General features: G+C 35.6%; 2 protein-coding genes across 2 annotated transcripts; one reads left to right on the top strand and one right to left on the bottom strand.

Annotated features, from left to right (window-relative positions):
- Positions 1–114: 114 nt before the first annotated feature.
- On the top strand, positions 115–8,427 carry LOC140862004 (uncharacterized). Its single transcript, XM_073265008.1, has 5 exons — positions 115–249; positions 593–784; positions 4,737–4,942; positions 7,110–7,197; positions 7,642–8,427. The coding sequence occupies exons 1-5, from the start codon at positions 193–195 to the stop codon at positions 8,263–8,265; spliced, it is 1,167 nt and encodes a 388-aa protein (XP_073121109.1). The 5' UTR covers positions 115–192; the 3' UTR covers positions 8,266–8,427.
- A 2,219-nt stretch (positions 8,428–10,646) lies between these two features.
- Positions 10,647–14,387, bottom strand: LOC140859857 (uncharacterized). Its single transcript, XM_073262454.1, has 9 exons — positions 14,081–14,387; positions 13,607–13,721; positions 12,590–12,626; positions 12,407–12,476; positions 12,197–12,301; positions 11,666–11,816; positions 11,398–11,480; positions 11,054–11,147; positions 10,647–10,973 (listed from the first exon to the last, which is right to left on the bottom strand). The coding sequence occupies exons 1-9, from the start codon at positions 14,109–14,111 to the stop codon at positions 10,901–10,903; spliced, it is 759 nt and encodes a 252-aa protein (XP_073118555.1). The 5' UTR covers positions 14,112–14,387; the 3' UTR covers positions 10,647–10,900.
- Positions 14,388–27,776: the final 13,389 nt, after the last annotated feature.

The following is a 27,776-nucleotide window of genomic DNA, read 5'->3' as shown; positions in this document are numbered from 1 at the left end:
AGTACACGCGTCGTGTAAATATTAGATACTTGGCATCTCCCTACTATCCTCCGACCTCAATATTAAGACCTTTTCGATCCCACCACATTAAGTCATCAGCCAAGATAAAGTTCTCATAACTTGCTAATACTTTACACTATTTTCTCAAATCCCTTTTCGTATTTTTCCACAAAAAGCTTATAAGCATCGAAAATGGCATCCAACGATCAAATCAACTACAATGCTGGTGAAGCCAAGGGCCAAGCTCAGGTTTATTTGATTTCGCGCTTGATCCCCTTAAATCACTTTTTATCTAATATTCTTATTGAAGATTGTCCAAAATCTCATAGTTCTTACTTCACTTGGTTAATCCTCTACGGATGTTCATTTGCAAAATCTTTGACGTGAATAGTATATATACGTACTAGCTAACAAGACACATTTCGAGTATAGTAAAATTTGATAGATCATTGGTTTACCACATTTACTTGGTACGTAAAACATAGTAGTACTTAACTGTGGTTGAACTCATGAACTTGACTATGATATCATATAATAAAAGTATCGACTTGTATTTGATAGTTTGTTGGCAACATGTGTGTGTGCAATGCAGGAGAAGATAGGGCATGGAATGGACGCCGTGAAGAGCAACGCCGAGGGAGCGAAAGAGAACACGGGCAACTTCTTCACCACAGCCAAGGACAAGGTTGCCGAGGCGGCGCAGGTGGCCAAGGACAAGGTCACCGGCGCAGGCCAAGCCACCAAGGACAAGGCGGCGGACACCACTCAAGCTGCCAAGGACAATGTTTCGGGAGGCAATTAGATCATTGGATACATTTGTCCTTTATTATCAATTATGTGATGTTATAATTGCATTTTGTATGTGTTGAACATGTATTTCTATTTTTCTAATAAATCTTCATTTCGTGCCGTAATTAATAGTACTTGTTATGCCGGCGAGCTTGAATCTATATATGTCGCAAATCTATGTGTGTGTGATAGATCGATTCGAATTTATATATATGTGTTGCGAAATATGTGTGACAAATCATCGATATTCCACCGCATAAACATAAGACGGAATACAAAAGCAAAAGAGATTACATTTTCTCTTACTAGAAAATTGCTGAAAGTGTTGATCGTATATCATTATGTCATCGAAATTTGTTATTCTGCAATATTAAAATTAATTTTTTTTCATATTTATTTCATTTTCAGTTCAGTTGTTAGTAAATCTTAATCTTAACATTTTAAAAGCAACAACATTTAAGATTTCTAATATTTAGGATTAAAATGCAGACATTGAAATTAGTATCTAGTTTATATTTGTTCAAAGAATACAAATCAGTGTATCTTTATCTTCATATTTAAAATCTATTATATGATTTAACTTGTTCTCTTGTGTCTATAGAATTATGATGAAATTTTTAAGATTGAACTTTTTATGGTTAAAAAATAGTAAAGAATTTACAATTTGAAATGAATTAGGACGCCACTTCGAAGTAAAATGGAAAATGATTGATAGGTTGGTTCGATAGGTTTTGACTCTTTTAATTTCTACAACAACTACAGAACGAGTTTTTTCATAGATGAAACTCATTAAGACGCAATTTCGAAATAAAATTGAAAATGACCTTCTAGCCAATAATATGGTTGTTTATATAGAAAGTGATATTTCTTTTGGTATTGATACAGAATTTATAATAAACAAGTTTTATGTATTGAAAAATCGCAAAATACGGTTTAGATAAAAATTATGTACGTTTCTTTAGTTTCTTTTATTTTTATTGTGTGATGTTTGAGTTAGTAATGAGAAACATTCTGTCCATCAGAGAAAATATTCCTGGCTACGCCTCTGTGCGTGTGTAATACATGCTCTTTCGCAGTATCTAAAAAATAAGTCTAAATAATGATATCTTTGAAAGTAAAAATTTATAGAGAATGTTATACAACTCTGAATCGAAATGTTTCAATCAATATATCCAATAATTAACCAAATAACTTTAATTCCCAGTCCCAGTAAATGAAAGCAAATATTAACACCGATTCTCAGTATTGAGTGAAAACCATGAATAAATTAATAGGAGAAGAGAACATAAAACAATAAATTGAATGAAGTCAGTTGGAAACATAAATTTTGTTAACTTACTTTCAACCTCGTGATTGGAGAACTTTATCAGTTTCAATGGAATCGTTGAGCTCAGAAATAAGGATTAATTCAGACGGTGAATTAAATGAAATTATTAGCCCAATTTTGTGAAATTACTTACATTAATACCGCAGGATGTGTATGTCAGCTACGAATGACAAACCGTTGAAGTTTGAATTAAAGATTCTGAGGATGGCCATACACATTAATATTAAATACACAAAGTCAGAAAAATAAAAGGACAAACACACTATGACATAAACACAATACCATGAGAAATTTAACAAATTAACATGACAAAAAAACTCAAAAATGGATGGAAGACTGACAAAATTTTGCACTTAATTTTTTAAAAAACATGTAAGAATAAAACAAAATTTTAAAACATACGTACCAATTTATGGAGATAGTGGATTTGGAAACAGAGTTCTTTTATGGTGCCCAACTCTATATGCCCAACTCCATGCCCACCATGTACAATATGTGATAAGTCAACTCATCAATTGTGTTGGTCAACTCACATATTGTACATGGTGGGCATGAAGTTGGGCATATGAGTTGGGCACCATAAAAAAACTCTTGGAAACAATACCCATAAATCTGATGAGAGGAGATCTGCAAAACATATTTTTCTTGAATTTTTGGAGAAGCAAACGAATTGAATCATGAGAACATGAGTGAAAAATATAGAAGGAAAGTTATGTACGAGCCAAGATGATTTTCCGAAACGTAGGAAAGTTTTTTTCTCTTTTTTCTAAATTTTAAATTTAAATTTAAAGTTAAAATTAGATTTTTGTGAGGTTTGAGAAAAATGGTGGAGAATGGATGAGGGCAGTTGAAAAAAAAGACATACAATCAAATGAAATAGTTATTATAGGCTGCTCAAATTTAATATATTAGTAAAAGATATAGTGGTGAAGGTTATTGATTTGAAAAACATAGAAGTATAGTTACTTATTAATTGGATTGGAAACTTATTTTTTTTTCCTTTATATTTTTCTTTATTGGTTTTCTATATTATCAAACTTAATTTTAATCCATTTTTTAAAATTAATTTTAGTCTTTTTTTTCGATTAGATGCTTATAAGGTGTTGATGATATGTGTAGTGCTACATCGACACCCCCTATAAAAAAATGAATAAATTTTTTGAAAATAAAAAAATTAAATAATTAAAACTAAAATTTTTATAATATACAAACCCAAAATCGTACATGGAGAAAATTAAAAAAACAGAATTGGATTTCTATGAAAATAAGTATAATTTACGTTTAACAAAATGACAACTTTCCCTTTATATCATGGATGCCTTAAGAAGTGTGCCATGTACAATTGGTTGATGACTTGATGTCATTTTGTTTTTTGAAGTTTAAAATATGATGTATATATATAACTGTTTTTTTAAAAAAAATTATAAAATATATATTTTAAAATTTATTTTGAAATAAATATATTTTTAGAAAACTATTCTATAAAAACTATTTTTAATATTTTAATATTTTAAAAATAACATTATTTTTCATTATCTTTCATACTAAAACAACATAAACAAAAACACGTTTCATTTGTTTTTCAAAACTATAAATTTGAAAATTTTTACAAAAATATAATCCAATTTGTTTCAATTATAAAATTCTATAAATATTTTTCAAATACATGTTCGAACTATAGATCATCCACATGAATATATACAACTTGAAAGAAATATATAATTTATAAATCACGATCTTTTTTTTTTTTTTTTTGTGTTTTTTAACCAATCACGATCTTTTGATATCATCCATACACAAGAATCTCACCAAAAAATAGTAAATAAATTTAAAACAATCACGCAATCTTCATACGTGGCCCAATGGAAACAAAAGAAAACAACGGAAAACATTCATAAAATAAACAAATTGAACATCATATTAAAAAATTTTGACGAGCCTAATGTTGAAGGGCACGTAGCCCTAACATTACACGCGTCGTGTAAATGTTGGACACTTGGCATCTCCCTACGTTCCCCCCTACCTCTATATTAACCCTTTGCCCTCTACTTTAAGTCATCATCCTACAAATTTATCAAATCTTGTGAGAAGTATTTTACTATATTTTCTCAAATCCCTTTTCGTATTTTTCCACAAAAAGCTAAGCATCGAAAATGGCATCCAACGATCAAATCAACTACAATGCTGGTGAAGCCAAGGGCCAAGCTAAGGTTCTTTCATTTCTTCCATTTTAATCACTTTGTATATCTTAAGAAAAATGTTTGAAATATCACCCCCCTCAAGTTATATTCTATGAGAATAATCTTTGACGAGAATAATATGCTAGCTAGACACGTTGCGAGCACGGTAAAAAATTGATAAAACTTGTTAACTTTTTTCACTTGATGAAATAAATAGTCCACGAGCTATTTCTGATATCCGTGTAAAGATCATGGATCTCAAAATATTAGGCTTCAAAAACTAGTTCAAAAAAAGAGAATTGTCCAATTTCTTATACATAACTCTCAAAAATCAAATCCAATGGAAATGTAACACATAACTTACTATAAATTGTGTTATACATAGTTTGGTGTGGTATGCTACAATTTAGAGTTATTTGAGTAGTATTGTGCACATGCAGGAGAAGATTGGGCATGGAGTGGACGCCGCGAAGAGTAACGCCGAGGGCGCAAAAGAGAACACGGGCAACTTCTTCACCGCCGCCAAGGACAAGGTTACCGAGGCGGCGCAGGTGGCCAAGGACAAGGTCACCGGCGCAGGCCAAGCCACAAAGGACAAGGCGGCGGACACCACTCAAGCTGCCAAGGACAAGGTTTCCGATGCACAGAATTGAACAGATTTGTGCGATATAGTGATACGTCGATGTTATTGCATTATGTGTTGAATTTTCGTTCTTGTGTAAGAGGAAGCCTCTTCTTCCTTGAATTTGATGTTACAAGTTTGAGGGTGTATTGGTTTCCTTTATTTGTGTCTTTGTAATTTGGTTTCATTGATCACTATATTGTTATTTCTATTTTCTTACATGGATGGAGAGTAACTTTTTCATTTTATTATTATTATTATTATTATTATTATTATTATATGCTAGCTTCAATATATAAACGCGCACTGGCCGATATGTGTCGATGTATAATATTACAAATTAACAATGTACATGCCAAACGGTGAGATGAGGATTAAGTACGATAAAAATAAAAGGGATAATTTAACAAGAAAAAGGGATCATAGTTACCACGTTTCTTTATTTTCGTTAAATAGGAAAAAAAAATTAACTGTTTGGAAGATTAGACAATTTTTTTCATTTGTGGTATGTATACAACCGTATAATTATTTGTGTAAAGAGAAAAAAATAGCAATAAATCATATAACTATTTGTGTAAAGCGAAAATATATATATAGGATAATAACTATTATTATTATATTTTTTAATGTAAGACTATAATTTTTTTTTTTTGGAGATAATGTAAGACTATATAACTTGATCTCTAGCCATGTTGGTCAAAACGTACGAGTTATTTCTTCTTATTTAGCCACATTTAGATTAACTTCTTAATTTTGGCTGAAAGTAACGTACGTGCGCTCGCACAAGTTAGCATTTCGATCAAAATCATAATTATAACATGCATAAAAATATCAATTCATTGCATTAATTAGAACTTTATCAGGGCTTGAATTGTCACGAATCCTCTTGAAAAAGAGTGATGATATCTTCGGGAATGGACCAAAAGCCTATAATTTTACATTTTTTTCTGTGTTCTTTGTTTGTTCCATTTTATGTTTTCATTTGTTTAATTCGATCGTGTGACCATTCTGACCAAGTAAGGTGTTATTAATGTTTGATAATTTTTAGAAACTGTAAAGATCGCATTGTCAATTGGTCTGTTGTTTGTGTGAGTAGTTAAAATTTCATCTTTAATATAATAACACATTCCTTTCCAAGAAAAAAAAACCCAACAACAATATCACATTTCTATCATATTCCACTGTAACTAAATACACCAAAATTGATAAAAGCAATAAACGATTCAGAAAAAAATGAGTTATTTTATTCACAATGATCTTCACTAAAATATATACAAGATGCATATATAGCTTTACATAGAAAGAACAAAACTTAAGGAGAAGAATAAGAAAGATTGATCCCGAGAATCTCAGTAAATTAGTCCAGAAATTATGTTGTCATTAATAAAAATTAAAAATAAAAGAATATAATTTTTTCATTATATATTTAATAGTAAATTATGGAATATGCATACCGCTCCAGTTACGGGCTACGTAGCCTACGCTGCCTTTCCGAAATATTTGACTTTTATATAATACGAACGCCTCAACAACTGTGCCACATGGCATGGCTGATCTTATTTGGATTTTTCTGAATTAAATACACATATATATATAATAAAAAGTTTAACATTAATCAAGTACTTAAATTCATGATTAAATTTTAACAAAGTTCGAATAATAATAATAATAATAAACTAATGGATAAGATTCTTGCAACACAACATAAAAGCGAATTAACAAATCTATTTCATTCATAACTCTTTTCATCATTAAAAAAAACAAAAAACAAATTTTCTTGAAATAATAAATAAATAAATTTATTGGAACCAAGACGAAAAAGCTTAATCACTAATAAAATGAATTGGTTAAATATTCGAAGACACACAGCTGGCTAGCAAAGCATAAATATATCAACGAATCTCACCAAAAATTAATGAATAAAATATAATAAAGGATTCTTTGTAATTAATTATTAATGTAGAAATAAACACACGTGGCCCTATACAAACAAAATCAACCTATCGGAACTCGATAAAAAAATTTAACGAGCCTAATGTTACAGGGCACGTAGCCTTAACACGCGTCCAAAGAGAATCGTACACTTGGCATCCCCAAAACTCTATATTAACCCATCGCCAATCCCCCTATGTTACCATCCAAAAACACTTTGCAACTTGTGAATTCAATCCTCATAATATATTTTCTCTAGACGTTTATTTTGTATCGTTTCGACATCGAAAATGGCATCCAACGACCAGATCAACTACAACGCCGGTGAAGCCAAGGGTCAAGCTCAGGTCTCTCTCTTATTTCCGATCAATATCATGTATATATAAATAAGAATATGTCTCATGTATATCTAACTTATCTATTATTATTTATTAAATTTAAGCATTACATAAAAATTGCATGGTGTGGTCCTTTCACTTACACTTATGTTTTCTCTATTATTTTCAATTTTTATTTTTATTTTATTATCCCTCTTTTCAATTCATTCATTTCTTTTCAAATTATGTAGAGTTGCTCTCATGTCTATATTTATGTATCATTTCACACATACATTTAGATGCTATTTGATTCGTTAACACATGAGATGATGAAATATGCATAATATAAAAATTATAAATCAATGGTTTGTAAAACTCGAATCAAACACTTTTTGATATCTCCGCAACTAAATGTGTCTTGAAGTGAAAAGTATATAAAGTTATAATAAGCTTCACAACATTTGCATGTTACAGGAGAAGATCGGACATGGAGTCGACACCGTGAAAGACCAGGCTACCGGAGCCAAAGATAACACCGGCAACTTCTTCACCTCCGTCAAGGACAAGGCCGCTCAAGCCGCTCAAGCCGCCAAGGACAAGGTCGTCGGCGCAGGCCAAGTCACCAAGGACAAGACTTATGACACTACTCAAGCCGCCAAGGACAAGGTCGTCGGCGCAGGCCAGACTGCCAAGGACACGACTTATGACACTACTCAAGCCGCTAAGGACAAGGTCGTCGGCGCAGGCCAGACTGCCAAGGACACGACTTATGACACTACTCAAGCCGCTAAGGACAAGGTCGTCGGCGCAGGCCAGACTGCCAAGGACACGACTTATGACACTACTCAAGCCGCTAAGGACAAGGTCGTCGGCGCAGGCCAGACGGCCAAGGACAAGACTTATGACACTACGGATGCTGCCAAGGAGAAGACTCATGCCACCAAGGAGAATGCGTCGGGAGCGGCGGAATCCGGCAAGGAGAACACCGGCGGGTTCCTTCAGAATGCCGGGGGTCAGGTGAAGGAGACCGCCACGGGTGCGACGAATGCAGTGAAGAATGCATTAGGCTTGAACGGCGATGCTGCGTCGAACGAGTAGTTTGAGTGTCGATATACTCGTGTTTGGTTGTTGTTGTTGTTGTCTCGAATTATTGGAGTCGTTTCATTTGGATATATATTTTCTTGTTTGAAAGGATGTTTTGTCCCTTGAATTTGTTTCACAATTTGAGGGCAGGGTTTTCTTTGCGTCTGTATAATTTGGTTTGATCATTCAGTATATAATAAGTTTTATTTTATGAAATATTATAGACTTGTAACACATCTTATATAACCCGATAGCAAACTCCCCTAAGTTCCTAACACACCCATGGAAGCAGTTGATACAATATCATCTTCGAAACACATATGTTAGGTGTATAAAAACTAATGATAAATTAATCTCACACATATATAAATTTATAAGATCATGCATGTTTATTTTATGGGAAAAATTGAAGAGAAATGTGTCAAATATCAATAGTTTGCTTGTATGGAAAGTTGTATAATAACAATCTAAGTGGAGAAGGTTTAATAAAAAAATTAAATATATTTATTGTTTTAATTAAAAGGGGCAAATGAAAGTTTTAATTTTTTTGGTGATGATAAATACTGAACGGTGATTGATGTATACAAATTATTGATTTTTTTTAGAAAAAATTGCAAATTTAGTCCTGTATGTTTGTCACTTTGCGATTTTAGTTTTCTATGTTTTCACATTTCAGTTTTAATCCTGCATGTTCTGATTTTTGGCAATTTCGATCCTTTTTATTCAAAAATGCTTATGTGACATTGTATACGTCAGCTCCACATCAGCACTGGATTGGTGCCATGTCAGCGTCACGTCGGAAAAAGGACTAAAATTGCCAAAAAATAAAGTTAGCGGACTAAAACTAAAATCTGAAAATATAAAAAACTGAAATCACAAAATGACAAACATAGATCAAAAACGCAATTTTTTTTTTTTTTTTATGAAGCTCAACGAGAGAACTCTGAAAAGGGCAGTTTGGTAAAATACTGTTCACGCAAATTTTCTGCCTCAACTTTCCCGACATTTTGACTTTGACCGTTCCACAGAATCTGGAATTTCTTGGCCCCGGATTCAATTCTTGAATCTATCGGGGGCACAGGTTCGTTTGATTTGATTTGATTTTTGTTTTGGTAATGTTTAAATCTCAACGTTCCCGAATCCTGATATTCCGGTAGTTTTCTTCGGTGTCATTCGTGAATTGTGTGGAATTTGAGCTTTTGTTTGGAGAAAATTCTTGAATAGTGTAGCTTAATGCCATGATATCATACTGAATTTGGATTGTTGAGATGTTGTGTGAATCATTGCAATCTCAGAAAATATTTGTAATCTCAATGATTTGAAGTAGGCTCACCGTGTGAAGAGAACAGAGTTTAGAAATTTGAAAAGGGATAAGTTGTCTCCAGCATGAAAAGTGGGGATATAGCGATTCTAAAAGCTCATTTTGCTTCCTGTTGGAGATTAAAGAGAATATTGGGAAGAAGTTCGATATCCCATCTCTATGGAGCCCCCATCGCGATCTTGTGTCGTTGCTATTCCAAGATATTGACACTTGAGAATTGCCTTGATCAATTTTGGAAGTCGATATTGCGGAACCGAGCAGCAAACTGAACTTTTGGTGAGGATGGAGGCTCACAAAATCTACACTAAGATGTTATCTAGAAATGTGTAAAATCAGTGGAAACTATGTTGTGATAAGGAAGCATTCTAGGTTTGAACACCATCCTGATCGTCTTTTGGTGGCCGGTCCAAGTTGAATCGGATGATGATGGAGCATCAGAGAGGCATTGCTTTGCAAACCTCTCAGATTTTTAGGATGACAATGATGGATGGCCTAGCTGGGATGAATTAGAGGTAGATGATTTTTGGAGTGATGGAAGGTTATTGTTTTAAACTTCTTGATACCTGAGATTTAGGACAAACTGATTGGATACATGTTACGAATTGGTGGGCTCTTGTTGTCTTACGTTAATTTGTGGAGAAGTAGTGACAGATCCAGAGGACATTGACAACAGAACCGAGTAATCAAGGAGAGTCAAATCCAACATCAGTATCGAACTATCATTCTGAAAACGATCCAGTGATTTCGTGCTCAGGACGAAGTTATCGGTGGGAGAATATCATGATGATTAGTCGATTACAAGATCAATATCAAGCACTGCAGGAGTAATGGTCGAACATATCAAGGTCAAGTTTAAGATCCAGTTATAAATTATATGGTTTTTTTAGTGTGTGCTGCTTTTATATGCTGTGTGAAATGTTATGTCTACATAATCCTAAATTTTGATGACATATACATAAAGTTGAAATTTTGAACTATCATTTTAAAGCGAGAATATATGATGCAGTGACTGTATTTTGAGGCAAACGTCGTGAAAATACTCGTGCACACAACAGAAGGAAGGAAAGAAAAGAGATATACATATACATCCATTAGAATATGCCGAAAACCATATAGATTGATTACAGAAACAACACACTATCACCAACAAAATACCCAATCCAAATCATACGTTAGCAGTATACAGGATGAAATAAAGAGCGACAACTCGAAAACTTTATTTAAAGAGTCAAAACTGTAATGGATTAATATCATCTTCTATCACTCTGCAAGCCAATCTGTCCCTTGTTATTGCCTCTCATCAATTTTTCTTGCGCTGAAGTTCAAATCCTAAAGTCCCAACCTTGTATGTAACCAATTGCTGACCTCGTCCATCTCCTTAGGCACAGTATAATGACCGATCCTAAACAGCAATCAAACTAAATGTAGTTAACTGTTGCTGAGATAACTGCATATGAGTCAGAAGAAGAAAGTCTTAAATACCCATCATATGATTTAAATGCTAGATTTCGAAATCCAGCTTGGCTTAATGTATGATAGGACCTCTCTCCATATTTGTGAGGAACCACTTCGTCACCTGTCGAAGAATCCAATGAGGTTAATGTGCTGAACTGTAAGATTATATGTTGATACACAACAAAGCTATGATGTGATTCGATTGTTATGCCATACAGGTTTCTGTAGGGGGTAAGCTTACACAGACGCAATATCATACATAAGACTCTGGGCAAAATGTGTACTATAGTGGGAAGCATGGACCATGTTTGGCATGGGATCTAACAAATGTTATGAAATGTTAAATGCTTTTAATGAAAAACAAGACATACAAAGTCCATGGGAGAGCAATATTGGCAGATATGAAGCACGTCTTGCGGCTTCATGGGACCCCTCAATCTTATGTCTCACAATCCTGCAACAACAAATGACCCAAGATTTTGATCATGACCGAGGCTAAGAAGAAACAGAGATTCGACTGTGAGTCCTACCTTTTGAACTTAAGCCTTTCTTTTTTTAATGGTGAATGCCCTTTGGTTATATATCTGATCTGAGTTTATAAAGTATATATGATTGAGGAGAAGCAAAGTAGAAACCCACCTAGCACAGGGAAGCCAACCGCTCAGACCAACAACAGCCCTCAGGTTAACCGGGTATGGGCTGCCATTTCCATATGTTCCCTGAGCGAAACAAGTGGCAGAATAGAGAGCAGTTGCAGCACCCATACTAAAGCCTCCAATACCAAGTTTAACTGCAATACACCGTAAACCGGGATTACAATAAGCATATCCAATTCCATGTTTTGAGTACTATTTTAAACATATCCAGTTCTATGATCTCCTGTCCAAGCAATGAAATGGATTCTGGCACATGAAGATATGAAGTGAGTATGAAGACAAGTGAACCTTAATTCTTTAAGAAAAAAGCACAGAAATGAAATGACAAATGTGTAGTCTGTGTGAGTAACAGTTGCTCTCAAGCCAGTGCTATGGCAGTCGGCACGCACAATTTAGGCTGTTAGGCACTGATAAAATTTGAGTCGTGCTGCTATTGTCAATTATTTCTTCGTAATAAAAAAGAGTCCTATGCGATATAACGTAGAATAACAATTTGAAGAATAGAGAATATTACTGTCAGCAGGCTCTGTAGACAACAAGTTAGCAATATGTGCTGCTGAAGCATCTAAACCTTCAAAATCATCTGGACCATCTTCAGAAAGCTCTCCCACATCAAACCCTGACAGATAATTGCGACTCATAAAATTGATAAAAGTCCCTTTTAAGATAAATGTATCCATGAAATTGAACTTGAATATCTTTTCATTCATTTAACTTTGCTTACATGCAGTACAAGGAAATCCCCCAAGTATAGCCACAGGGCGAGTCGGGGCTGTAGGGCATATCCATTTTATCTGCATGACATGGTTTACACCATGCATTAAATTCTTGAAAAGGGTTTCGATTTAGTTGCAACAAAATGCATAACAGAATATTTTAGATGATATTTTGAGAAACCGAGACTTACATTCGGGAGGGGAAGGTTCTCCAATTGTTGTGACCAACTGCAGAAACAAATATAGAACAAGATCACTTATATTATTCCAGTGCAAGACACGTTTCTATCATAAATCTGCGTATAGTTTTCGCATTTGCATTATCTTCTGAAATAGGTAATAACCGTGGATGACAAATTATTTTTCACATCACAAGTTAAATACTGAGAAAGAGGTAAAAATAACTAGTAGTAGACATGAAAATTGAATTTGCTATGGTTGGGAAAAAGATAAGCGTGTTAAAAAATATCAAGAAAATCACATACTTCCAAATTTTGTGAATATTCTCAACAAAAAATTGTTTCTTCTGCCTGTGTACTGAGGTAAACGTTGAAAGCGAAGTGGTGGTGGTCCCATAGAAAAACATACAAAGAATGAAGCAGAAATGCCATAACATTATATAAATTCAAAGAATAGGCAAAATTTAAAATATAGTTCAAGTTTAATTTGAGGTGCCACTTGTTGATTTCCTGCCACTTGTTTCTTGGAAATCAAATAAAAAATCTCATTTGAGTGGAGAGATCAACCCTTTTTGCTTGTTTTATTCTTGCATTACTGGTGGAATCTTACCTCATAGGATGAGTGTAGCCATTGACATTTGGCTTCGATGAACTTTTCTTATCTCCCTTTTTGTGATGCAAAAAAAATCCCATTAATTTCCTCTCCACTTTATGATAAAGTAAAAACCAATTTTCGGAGAAGAAACAAAATATCAGCAAGATTTTGCTGCTGTGAAGTCTGTGGACACATTACCCCATACTAAATTAAGGTTGTCTATTCTTAGCATCTTAGGATAATGATAGAACAATATAGGCCTCAACTTTATATTTCCTACATATATAATTGATTAGACTGGTAATAAAAAGTTTGTCTATTTTGATAAGTTGAGATGTTTTAGAAACGCATAGAGTTCACTGGTTCTTCATTAGGTGTACATAGCAGATAAGGAAATTATCAGAAAGCATGGAGAAGAAAAAAAAAGATTTTACCTGGAACCATTGTCACCAAGGCCATGCAGCCAGATTATGGTAGCTTGGTGTTTTCCTTTAGGCCTAACCACATATGTCCTCCCAAATTCAAATGTTTTTCTTGCTGTTCTGCTTCCTGATAATTATTGCATAATAATTCAGTACACGATATGGTTACTTAAGTCGCACGATTATCAAAGCATGACATTTGAGCTGCTATACTTCTAACAATTTTCAGCTGGAGTGTTTTATAGTGTCAGAGCGAAAATTGGAGAAAACAGTTGTGCATTTGAAAATTTGTAGCTCTTTTGGCTAACGGTAAAACAGAGAGCCAAATTTATTGAAGTTTTTTGAGCCAAGATAAAAGAGAGAACCAAATGGCAATTTTCTCATGAAAAATGCTTCTCAAAAATTTGGCCACAACTCTTCAATGACATACATTCAAGAAGGAAAAAAAAAAAAGGAATTCAAGAAAGATGGGATCTTGAAGCTTACCAGAGCCCACCGATGAATTCGAATAGCTCATTCTAGCCGACTAGAGATGAATTCCCTTAACAATGTGTAGTAAAATGAACTACAAACTTGTGTATTAATGTTAAGGAACATCAACAGAAACTCTTGTATTTATACTCGAAGGGGTTTGATGAAAATGGAATAAAACAGCTGCACCTTACCGAGCTAGAAACTCAAAATAAAAGAAAGAGAGAGAGAATGAGGGGCATCCATGAAAAAGAAATGTAAAGAAAAGGGCACAAAGCAACCAATCTTTTTTCCATCTGCAAAGAGAGAATCAAAAGCAACCAAAAGTATATAAGGCTATTTAATAGACTTGTGTTATTCATTCAATCCATAATTTCCCTGAACCGTTCAGGTTGAAGGGCTACTCTCACCCTTACGTGGCCCCATGAGATGACTTTGTATGTACAACATGGTATCATTGCACAACGTGAAAAATCATATTTGAATTTTATAACATCGTTACATGAACGTTTGTGACTCTGTACGTGCAACAGGATATCATTGGACAACGTGAAAAATCATATTTGACTCCTATAACATCATTACATTAACGTTTTTTTACCACGAAAAATCATATTTGACTCCTATAAAATCATTGCATTAACGTTTTTTTACCACGAAAAACATTGTATTGCGATCGAGTGACGATGAGTACATTGGTTTTTATATTTTATAAAGAAAATTTGGGAAATAGTGTCACATTCACCGAACTTGTGGACCATGAGTTGACAAGCATTTCATGCCATAATTTTCCTGAACCGTTGAGGTTGGAGGAGCTGGATTTTACAGCATAGAAAGGGAATCTATGCTTTCTTGTGCAGTGGCAATTAAATAAGCATCCCACATACATACAATTTCAAGAATATTTCTTGATAACTGTATATATGGGAATAATTCAATTTGTGGGGGGAAACATTCAAATCTTTATTTATTTCAATCATTTGTTTATGTATTCCTTGTGACTGATGGATACCCATTATAGCATTATCTCCATTTGTGAATTTCAACTGTCCAATTTATCATATTATATAAAATTAAGTTTATCATTGAATGGCCCCAGAACTCTCATAGAGTGGGACTAGAGGTGCAAACGAATCGAACTTGTTCATGAGCTTTACGAGTTCGCTCGATAAATATTTGATTCGTATTCGAGCTTATCGAACTCGAGCCGAATTCGAACATGTTCGAACTTTTTTTCGAGCCGAGCTCAACCGAGCTCGAGCCGAAATTACTATGTTCGATAGTTCGCGAATAGTTCGCGAGCCTTAATATTTAATTAATATAATATAATTATATAATAATATATATACATTTCGAGCTTTCGAACCATAATATCCGAATAGTTCACGAATAGGTTCGAATATTTCGAACCGAACTCGAACTCGAACTTCATTTCGAGCCGAACTCGAGCCAAAATATTTGAAATTATCGAATTTCGAATCGAGCTCGAACTCGAATATACTCTTATCGAGCCGAATTCGAACCTTAAAATTTTACCATTATTCGGCTCGATTCGGTTCGATATATAACAAAATAGCTTTTTAATTATTTTCCTACCAAAGTAGATATAGCTATGAACACAGAGAAGAACATGATACAAAGGCTGCATAGAATTCATGTTTGGGTTGAAAACTTGGAAGTATTAAGAAAAAGTATGTTAACTTTATATCTTTTACACTTTCTTGTTCTCTATGATTTTGTTGGTTTGCATAAATTAAACTTAGTCCACTGATACTTAGAACATTTTGTAAGGATTAAATGTATATATATATGTTGCAAATATTACAATAAAAATTCAACTTGTTCCATTTAAGTGAGGATGAAATATATATTTTTACAAAAATCATTATTGATATACTTTGACTTAACATAGGGTCAAATATATAGGTGTTTATTTTTAAGATGGAGCCTTTATTTTTTAAAAAAACAAAAAATGAAACCTTTTAGTACGTACATGACACATTTTGTGAGTGGAACTGGGCAATACACATTCTGGTGTGTCTCTTTGCCTGTTGGCTGAGCTGTTTTCAATATAATTTCATTTATTATTTGTGGAATTTAGGGACCTCATCAATTTGTGTACAATACTGTAAGTGGTGGGACTATTTTGTTGAGTCTTTAGGAATTATTCTTGTTATTTTTCAGAGTATTGTGCATGCACCAATTTGTGATGTGAATAGTTGAGCCTTGTGAGAGTTACATGGCTTGTTTGTGCTAAACCGAGTCAGACATACTTACATGTTTACGATGTGAACAAATCCAAGCTCTTAAACTGTCAATTTTACGAGATAGATCTCTCGTAAAATATGAATATGATTCGAAGATTTGTTCACACGAGCTTCTCGTCGTATGCAGCATATTTAGGGTTCGCCGGAATTATTATCCACTTGGACGTGGAATGGATTATTTTTTAGGGCAATGAAGTTTTTATATATGGTTGCAGCTAGGGGTATTCATCGGTCGGTTCGATTTTAATTTGTCTAATTTCGGTTCTATTTTTTGGTTTTCGGTTTATAAAAAATGTAATCCAAAGTCAAATCGTTCTACTTCGGTTCGGTTCGGTTCGGTTTTTGTACTATAATGGACCGATTTTTACGGTTCGGTTTAGTCGGTTTGATCATTAATAATACATAACACAATAAAAAAATATTAATTTCATCCAGCATGTAACTTTAATACCTCAACACACAACTTAAAGTTATAGTCGTGTAGTGAAGAAACAAAAATAACAAACAATACAAGGACAAACATTCAACCACATGCTAATAATATTTTCAAAAAAACAAAACAAATTTTGATACGGTTATTTCGATTTTAATAAAATTATTAAAATTAATAATATAAATACATTATAAAATATAATATGTTTTTTTTACATAAAGAACAATCAACTAATCAACTATAAATTACATAAACAACAACAATGAATTAAATAAATAACAATAAAAAAAAATATTCAAAATGATTATTCATTCATTAAATATCATTTCATAACATATATAATATAAATAAAATTATTAATTTAATTCAATTTCGGTTTTTTCGGTCGGTTCGGTTTTGACATATATAATCCAAAATCGAACCAAATAAATTTTGATTTTAATATTTATATCCGAATTACAAAATACGGTTTTCGATTCAGTTCGGTTCGGTTTTTGATTTTTTCGGTTTGGATTTTCGGTTTTTTTTATTTTATCCAAAATATGAACACCCTTAGTTGCAGCTAAGTCGATGAATATCTGAATAGTAATTATGTAGGATTGATCGTTAATCAACTAACCAACTATAAATTACATAAACAACAACAATGAATTAAATAAATAACAATAAAAAAATATTCAAAATGATTATTCATTCATTAAATATCATTTCATAACATATATAATATAAATAAAATTATTAATTTAATTCAATTTCGATTTTTTCGGTCGGTTCGGTTTTGACATATATAATCCAAAACCGAACCAAATAAACTTCGGTTTTAATATTTATATCCGAATTATAAAATACGGTTTTCGGTTCAGTTCGGTTCGGTTTTTGATTTTTTCGGTTTGGATTTCCGGTTTTTTTGATTTTATCCAAAATATGAACACCCTTAGTTGCAGCTAAGTCGATGAATATCTGAATAGTAATTATGTAGGATTGATCGTTTGTTATTTTATCAAAATTTATGAAAGAGTGGGTGCCCAGTGAGCCAACTTGTGGCTATGGGCTTTGATGACTCTTTGTACAAACGATCTTTTGTTTAATGTAATTTACACTTTTATTAATGGCAATGACTTTATCTTTCTTCATATTGTTATATTATGATATACTATTGTTGTTTTGATAAAGACCTTGAATATACTATAGTGTATGTAAGATGTGGTAGAACATGGGGATGCCTATCATGAAATACATCTTATAGTCACTGTATATTCTAAACTGTTCCTAGTCGATTGAGCCGTCCGATAATAAGGATAAGGATCGCTCGAGTTTGAGACTAGCATTTGCGATGCGGAGTACCACGTTTCATTGGTAGGGAACATGGAGATGTTCGAAGCATGCAAATGGATATTCATAGGATGAATAATCGAACTACCCTATCCGGACTTTCCAAGTGGTTATCACTTATCGAGTGGATAAAGTCCGCGGTTTTGGTTGTACACCATTAGTCCTTACTACTTGAAACATCATGGAGACTCTATATGCTAGTACTGTGCTTTGACTCGTTTACCGACTCTATGGGGGTCATCAGGTGTCGGGATTGGGTACAGTTATAACACATATAGGAGTCGATGCATTGTTGTCAAGGATTCACCACATACTTGCGAGTGTGGATATCCTATGCGATCTGAGGAGATATTAGTGTGACGATCTCTGGCCATAGTACTTGATGTGATTTAAGAAATGGTTTCTTAGTAGCACATGCGATGTCACTAATTTGATCTTCAAGATGTATTGCATAGTTATCGAATCTTGAGCGACTCTCGATATACCAATGGTTGTTGATTCGATCGGGATATATGGATGAAGGGACCGTACTGTACGCTAACCAAAATCTACTGGTTCTTGTAGGCACTATCAGTGATACCTAGGGAATCATGGGGCGATGTTGCTAGGCGCTTTACCATGATTCGTTGGGCAAGTCGGAAATCGTTGTTCCGAGTCACAAGGAGTTGTGAGCCCACGGCTAGCTGTATTCCTGAACCATTGAGGGTCACACAGTGTAATGGAGTTTTAATCCCCGTTGAGATATTTAAATTTAAAGAGTTAAATTGAATGAATAAAGAAGTTGGACTTCTTAAATAAGAGTAAGGGAGTAGGATTTCCTAAAATGACATAGGGATGGACATTTTTTTGGAAATCACTGAATTCGGATTCAGGAAAATTTATCTTGACTTTAAAATGTGCAGAAATGGTTTCTGTGCACATTGGTAAAATCGGTTTATCAATCGGAGTCACGATGAATTTTATATTAATTTCTGAACATGCGGGCTTTGCTTGTCGGGCCTCAACTTATGACTAATGGGCCCTAAGGTGTTAGTGGCCTGCATTATAAATAAGTTATTGCAGTACAGAAATTACACACAACAGGTCATAATTTAAGAGACAGTTTTTCGAAAACCCTAGCTCTCTAAAAATATTTCGGCCGCCCCCCCTCCCTTCTCTGCGTGAGAAATTCCGGTCTGTGATTTTGAATTGCAGTCTGGAATAGCGAATCAAATTCGTTTATTCTCTTCGTAGAAAACTTCTGATAGATTTTCTAGTGCAATCTATCAGAGGGATTAAACCTCTATTCGTGGACCTGATTGAAGGAAAGCTTGTTCATCAGTTCCAGGGAGATACAAGAAGCGCAGAGAAATCTGTGTGGTGTCCAATAATCTCGCTTCGAGATTGAAGGTAAAATTTAATAATAGTTATTTAATTTTACACACACAAATAATTTAATCGTTAAACGGTTGATACCCACACTATGGAATTGTTCCATAATAAAATTTTTAAACTTTCGCTGCACCGGGTATCAATCGTGATTGATCTGAACGCCAGTTTTCCAACAGTGGTATCAGAGCCAGGTTGCTCAGATCAAACGATTAAATTAATCGATTGTACAAAATTTTTGAGTCTTGGTTTTTTAAAACAAAATAAATATTTTAAATAAAAAAAAAAAATTTTTTTTTCGGGCAAAACCCGGGCAGCGATTGGATCGCTGCCCGGTGGGGCAGCGACGGTCGCTGCCCCGGGCGGCGCACGGCGCCGCCCAAAGGGGGCGCACAGCGCCGCCCACGGCGGCGCACGTCGCCGCCCAGGGGCGACGCTCGGCGCCGCCCAGAGCAGCGCACGGCGCCGCCCAGGGGCGGCGCCAGGCGCCGCCATGGCAGCGATTGTCGCTGCCCTAAAGGGGCAGCCGGGCTGCCCCGGCCCGCGCCCACGGGTGCGGGCCGGCCCGGGAATGTCCTGGGCGGCCCGCGGGAAAAATTAATTTTTTATTTAAATTAATTTTAATGTGTTAAAATTTTATTTTTAGTCCGGTCAAAAATTGTTTTTGATTGGTTCACGAGGCATCGGATCGAATTGTTCGAGTCCGAAAATTTTAAAATTGATTTTTGGATAAATTTGAATTTTTGGAAAATTTTAATATTTTATCCTTAAATTGAATTTTGAAATCAATTATTTTTGGTACAATTGATGATAAGATTTGATCTTATGTATATATTAAGTAAAATATGATTTTATCTATAAAATTAGATTCTGTAGATAAAATATGATTTTATTTAATAAAAGGTAAAATATGATTTTATATGTAAAATATGATTTTATATATAAAATATGATTTTATCCTGTTTAAATTTAAATTGACATATGCATGATATCCAATAAATTAATTTTGAATTAAATGTTATTGGATAAGGATGATCGATTGCCATGACCAATTTTGTAGGTGTATGTTAGGAATTTACATTTGTTTTATTGTTGTTGGTTTTATTAATGGGCCTGGTTTATGGCCCAATATGAATGTCATATGTAATAAAAGTGGGCTTGGTTTATGACCCGTTCCCACCCCTAAAATGTATCCCCTACTTGTCATTGCTATTTATTGTAAATACATTAGATTTAGTGGGAGATCAAGATTTGAAAATGGTGGGCCCAGCAGACAATAAAGACGAAGAAATGTAAATTGGAAGCTAATGTAATAGGATTGCATTGCATACTGCATATTACCTAGGATTGGACTAAGACTCGTGATTGGCAACCACGAGTCAATTAGAAATGGAATCGATCATCCTATATATAATATATGATATTATGATTGTATGCATGTTTTAGACATAATTGCGTGAATCCGGCAAGCATGCAATAATTTGAAATTGATGAGACAAATTTTTATAATTAAAAATCCCTCATTTTAAATATGATTTAAAATTGATATCAAGATAAATAAAGGAAATTTAAATTTGTTTAAATATTCCTACCTTCCATGAACGGTCAATGTATGAGATGCTACCCGCGGATACGGTCCGGCTCATATTATTGGGGGGGCCCGTTCGTCGGAAAGCTGTACATTGGATCGACAAATGTTGTAAGTTGGGTGGAACTCCCATGGGATCGGCTCATATTATTGGGGGATCCACATGGCGACCGTCCATCACAACTTAATATTGATGGGTCATCTTGACATGTCACTTTAAACGGCGTCATATTATTGGGCCCTTATTGGACATGAGGTAAACACATGGGGGTTGCTTTGGAAGCAATTGGGCTCTACCTTTTGAGAATTATGGTTGGCTGATATTATTCGGGACCATAAGTTTGTCAATTGGACTCCATGTTCTCACTAAGGAAAAAGTTTCCCGTTTTCACTAGAGGGTAGTGAAATCGTTAAAATAGTGGGAGTGAGATTCATAAAATTAAATTCGCCTATTTTATGTCTTAGTAAATTGCTTAAACAATCATTGATATATGTCTGTTTTTCTTTTCAGTATTTCATACAATGAATTCGCGTAATCCATTATTCTCGATCCTCGAACAAAACAAGTTAACTGGCGCAAACTATACGGAATGGTTCCGGAAGTTGAAGATTGTCTTGACTTCGGAGAAGATGCTCTACGTGTTAGAGAAATCACCTCCGAAGGAAGCACCAGCTGACGTAAGTCCGGAGGAATTGGCCAAACTTGATGCATGGTGGGACCATGACATCAAGACCAAATGCTATATGCAAGCCTCGATGTCTGATGAACTCCAGAGGCGATTTGAGGACACCGTGAATGCTGCTGACATTCACGCTCAACTCAAGGAACTTTTTGGGGCTCAATCGAGGGCTGAAAGGTTCGCAACTGTTAAGGAGCTGATGACGTGTCGCATGCGTGAAGGGACTTCGGTCCGTGATCATGGGGTACGAGTGATTTGGCTCATACAAAAGTTAGCGACCCTTGATTTGGTGTTGGAGCATGAACTCAACGTGGATTTACTGCTTCTGTCTCTTCCTTCTTCGTTTGACGGATTTGTGGTAAATTTTAATATGAACAAGATAGAGGCCACCCTTGAAGAGATGGTCAATATGCTTGTGACATATGAATCCACACTTAAGAAGGATAAGCCAGCTTTCTTGGTGGGCTCCTCATCTTCTGCTAAGAATGGGCCAAGTATGAAGGGCAAGAAACGTTCTGCCCCACCCAAGAAAGTCGAGCCCGAGAAGAAGCACAAGACAAAGGCTTCAAACAATGAAAAATCCAAGGATGTTTGCCATTACTGCAAGAAGCCCGGTCATTGGAAGCGCAACTGCAAGGAATATCTAGAGCAGTTGGGAACTGCAAAGGGTATGTTCTATATTGAAATAAACATTTCACTTAATACTACTTCTTGGGTATTGGATACCGGATGTGGATCTCACATTTGCAATGATTTGCAGGTGATGACAAGAAGTCGCAGGCTTAGAATGGGTGAGACCCAGCTGAGGCTCGGGAATGGTTCCAGAGTTGAAGCTACAGCCATTGGAGATGTTTGTTTAATTTTGCAGAACGGTTTTAAGTTATTTTTAAGAGATGTTTTATTTGTTTCGGATTTAATTAAAAACATTATTTCTGTTTCTATGCTAGATAGAGATGGTTATTCTTGCAATTTTGTGAATGAGATTTGCAATATTTACAAGAATGAATGTTTGATTGGAAATGGACAACTTGAAAACGATCTATACTACTTAAAACTAAAAGACGTTCCAATAAATTATATTGATAAACCGGCGACAACAAACAAAAGGAAAATCGATAGTCAAAACCCGGCGAACCTTTGGCATGCTAGGCTAGGTCATATTTCCTCAAGGAGGATGAACAAGCTAGTGGGAGAGGGCATGTTTGATATGTCTGATATTAACTCTCTACCTACTTGTGAATCCTGTCTAAAAGGGAAAATGACTAAATCTCCTTTTAAGGGAAAGCCTGAGCGTAGTCAAAATCTGTTGGATTTGATCCATACAGATGTTTGTGGACCATTTAGAGTTGGGACTCAATATGGCGACACCTACTTCATTACCTTTACTGACGATTATTCAAGGTATGGGTATTTATATTTAATGAAATATAAGTCTGAAGCATTTGAAAAGTTCAAAGAATTCAAGGCTGAAGTAGAAAACAAGCTAGGTAAAAGTATTAAAGCACTACGATCGGATCGAGGTGGAGAATACTTAAGTACCGAGTTTTTGGACTATCTAAAAGAGAATGGGATTCTCTCTCAGTGGACTCCTCCTATGACACCACAGCTGAATGGTGTATCGGAGCGTCGTAATCGAACTTTGTTGGACATGGTTCGATCCATGATGAGCTTCACTGAGCTTCCACCTTCGTTTTGGGGCTATGCGCTTGAAACGGCGGTATTGTTGTTGAACAACGTCCACACTAAAGCAGTGGACAAAACACCATACGAGTTATGGAATGGCAAAGCTCCTAAGTATTCGTACTTGAGGATTTGGGGATGTCCTGCTTACGTGAAGCGGACAGTGGGAGATAAGTTGGATAGTCGATCCAGCTTATGTTATTTTGTAGGGTATCCGAAGAATTCAATCGGATATTATTTCTATTATCCTGCTGAAACAAAGGTGTTTGTTTCTAGGAATGCCACCTTCTTGGAGAAGGAGTTCTTATTGGATAAGAAAGGCGAGATGATGAAACTCGAAGAAGTTCGAGAAGAACCCGAAATACAAAATAATGATCCTACGCCTCAGGAACCATTACTGGACACGCCTGAACCTAGAAGATCCGAGAGGACTTCTAGACCTCCTGTTCGATATGGTCTTCTTCTTGAAGGGGATCAAGATGAACCCGACATTGGATGTGATCCAAGAAACTTCAAGGAAGCAATTTCTGATGCGGATTCAAATTTATGGCTTGAAGCTATGCAGTCTGAATTGGATTCAATGCATACAAACCAAGTTTGGTCTTTAGTAGATCCTCCTGATGGAATTGTTCCAATAGGGTTTAAATGGATCTATAAGAGAAAGCTTGGTCCTGATGGTAAGGTATTGACCTACAAGGCGCGATTGGTGGCGAAAGGTTACACTCAAAGACAAGGAGTTGACTATGATGAAACCTTTTCACCAGTTGCAATGTTCAAGTCCATAAGAATCCTTATTGCCATAGCTGCATGGTATGACTATGAGATATGGCAAATGGATGTGAAGACTGCTTTTCTTAATGGAGATATTAAGGAAGAAATCTATATGAAGCAGCCAGAGGGGTTCACATCCATGGGAAGCGAGCATAAGGTATGCAAGCTTCAGAGATCAATTTATGGTCTAAAACAAGCATCAAGAAGTTGGAACCAGAAATTTGATGAAACAATAAATTTTGGTTTCATCAAGAACCCGGAGGAACCGTGCGTGTACAAGAAAGTAGTTAAGGATGCTGTGACATTCTTAGTACTTTATGTTGATGACATCCTACTCATTGGGAATGATGTAGGGATGTTGCAGTCAACAAAGATATGGTTATCAGGTAGATTCTCGATGAAGGATTTGGGTGAGGCATCCTACATTCTTGGGATACAGATCTATAGAGATAGATCTAAGAGAATGATAGGACTCACTCAATCAACCTACATCGACACCATATTGAAACGGTTTTCAATGGATGGGTCCAAGAGAGGACATCTACCCATGTGTCATGGAGTTTCTTTATCCAAGTCTATGTGTCCCAAGACTGATGCAGAGATAGAGAATATGACACATGTACCATATGCGTCAGCTATAGGTAGTATCATGTATGGGATGATATCTACCAGACCGGATGTAGCATTTGCTCTGAGTGTCACGAGCAGATATCAGGCTAATCATGGTCAAATGCATTGGAAAGCCGTGAAGGACATTCTTAAGTACTTACAAAGGACTAAGAATATGTTCATGGTATATGGAGGACGAGATCTGAAATTGGAAGGCTATACCGACTCTACCTTCCAAAGTGACGTGGATGACTCGAAGTCAACCTCTGGATTTGTGTTCATGCTCAATGGCGGTGCTGTCTCTTGGAAGTGTTCCAAGCAGGACACCACAGCGGATTCCACCACTGAGGCTGAATACATTGCAGCATCAGCTGCTGCTAAAGAGGCCGTTTGGATGAGGAAGTTCGTCCAAGAGTTGGGCGTCATTCCTGAATTTGTTGGTCCAGTCCCGGTGTACTGTGACAACACGGGTGCCGTTGCTCAAGCAAAGGAACCAAGGTCTCATCAAAGATCCAAACACGTACTGAGGAAATACCACATCATCCGGGAGATTGTGGAAAGAGGAGACATCACTGTCGAACGAGTGGCCTCTGCAGACAATATCGCTGATCCGCTTACTAAGCCCTTGCCAGGACCATTGTTTGACAAACATCGCGAAGCAATGGGTCTACGTAGTATGACTAGTTGGCTATAGGGCAAGTGGGAGATTGAAAGAGTGGGTGCCCAGTGAGCCAACTTGTGGCTATGGGCTTTGATGACTCTTTGTACAACCGATCTTTTGTTTAATGTAATTTACACTTTTATTAATGGCAATGACTTTATCTTTCTTCATATTGTTATATTATGATATACTATTGTTGTTTTGATAAAGATCTTGAATATACTATAGTGTATGTAAGATGTGGTAGAACATGGGGATGCCTATCATGAAATACATCTTATAGTCACTGTATATTCTAAACTGTTCCTAGTCGATTGAGCCGTCCGATAATAAGGATAAGGATCGCTCGAGTTTGAGACTAGCATTTGCGATGCGGAGTACCACGTTTCATTGGTAGGGAACATGGAGATGTTCGAAGCATGCAAATGGATATTCATAGGATGAATAATCGAACTACCCTATCCGGACTTTCCAAGTGGTTATCACTTATCGAGTGGATAAAGTCCGCGGTTTTGGTTGTACACCATTAGTCCTTACTACTTGAAACATCATGGAGACTCTATATGCTAGTACTGTGCTTTGACTCGTTTACCGACTCTATGGGGGTCATCAGGTGTCGGGATTGGGTACAGTTACAACACATATAGGAGTCGATGCATTGTTGTCAAGGATTCACCACATACTTGCGAGTGTGGATATCCTATGCGATCTGAGGAGATATTAGTGTGAAGAATCTCTGGCCAGAGTACTTGATGTGATTTAAGAAATGGTTTCTTAGTAGCACATGCGATGTCACTAATTTGATCTTCAAGATGTATTGCATAGTTATCGAATCTTGAGCGACTCTCGATATACCAATGATTGTTGATTCGATCGGGATATATGGATGAAGGGACCGTACTGTACGCTAACCAAAATCTACTGGTTCTTGTAGGCACTATCAGTGATACCTAGGGAATCATGGGGCGATGTTGCTAGGCGCTTTACCATGATTCGTTGGGCAAGTCGGAAATCGTTGTTCCGAGTCACAAGGAGTTGTGAGCCCACGGCTAGCTGTATCCCTGAACCATTGAGGGTCACACAGTGTAATGGAGTTTTAATCTCCGTTGAGATATTTAAATTTAAAGAGTTAAATTGAATGAATAAAGAAGTTGGACTTCTTAAATAAGAGTAAGGGAGTAGGATTTCCTAAAATGACATAGGGATGGACATTTTTTTGGAAATCACTGAATTCGGATTCAGGAAAATTTATCTTGACTTTAAAATGTGCAGAAATGGTTTCTGTGCACATTGGTAAAATCGGTTTATCAATCGGAGTCACGATGAATTTTATATTAATTTCTGAACATGCGGGCTTTGCTTGTCGGGCCTCAACTTATGACTAATGGGCCCTAAGGTGTTAGTGGCCTGCATTATAAATAAGTTATTGCAGTACAGAAATTACACACAACAGGTCATAATTTAAGAGACAGTTTTTCGAAAACCCTAGCTCTCTAAAAATATTTCGGCCGCCCCCCCTCCCTTCTCTGCGTGAGAAATTCCGGTCTGTGATTTTGAATTGCAGTCTGGAATAGCGAATCAAATTCGTTTATTCTCTTCGTAGAAAACTTCTGATAGATTTTCTAGTGCAATCTATCAGAGGGATTAAACCTCTATTCGTGGACCTGATTGAAGGAAAGCTTGTTCATCAGTTCCAGGGAGATACAAGAAGCGCAGAGAAATCTGTGTGGTGTCCAATAATCTCGCTTCGAGATTGAAGGTAAAATTTAATAATAGTTATTTAATTTTACACACACAAATAATTTAATCGTTAAACGGTTGATACCCACACTATGGAATTGTTCCATAATAAAATTTTTAAACTTCCGCTGCACCGGGTATCAATCGTGATTGATCTGAACGCCAGTTTTCCAACAATTTATAGATGATAATGTTGTAATTCAAATATTTTGACTCATACAACTACTCAAAATCACCTTTCGATTGTTCTTTCAACATGAGCATTTATTGCACCCCAACAAATTACATATGCATGTCAAACTAAAAGGAAAAATGGATTATAGATTAATTATTTAATTTTTTGGGGCCAAAATAATAAATATTTTCAAAAAATTATACTTCTAAGCTCGAGTTGCTAAAAAGTAACAAAGTTGGAGGACTATTTGCCATATGTTGGAAGGTCCCGCACAAGGAGATTTACCAATAAGTGGGCCGAGTCAGAATGGATTCTATGGCCCATTAAATAGTCCTTTTCCTCGTCAGCATCCGGGCCCATTTCAAGTAATAATTATAATATCTTTGACTTTGATCAATTCTCTTCAT

This window comes from Henckelia pumila, chromosome 4 (assembly GCF_033568475.1).
Source record: "Henckelia pumila isolate YLH828 chromosome 4, ASM3356847v2, whole genome shotgun sequence".
NCBI classification, from domain to species: Eukaryota; Viridiplantae; Streptophyta; class Magnoliopsida; order Lamiales; family Gesneriaceae; genus Henckelia; species Henckelia pumila.
This window is presented reverse-complemented; position numbering and strand designations above follow the sequence as displayed.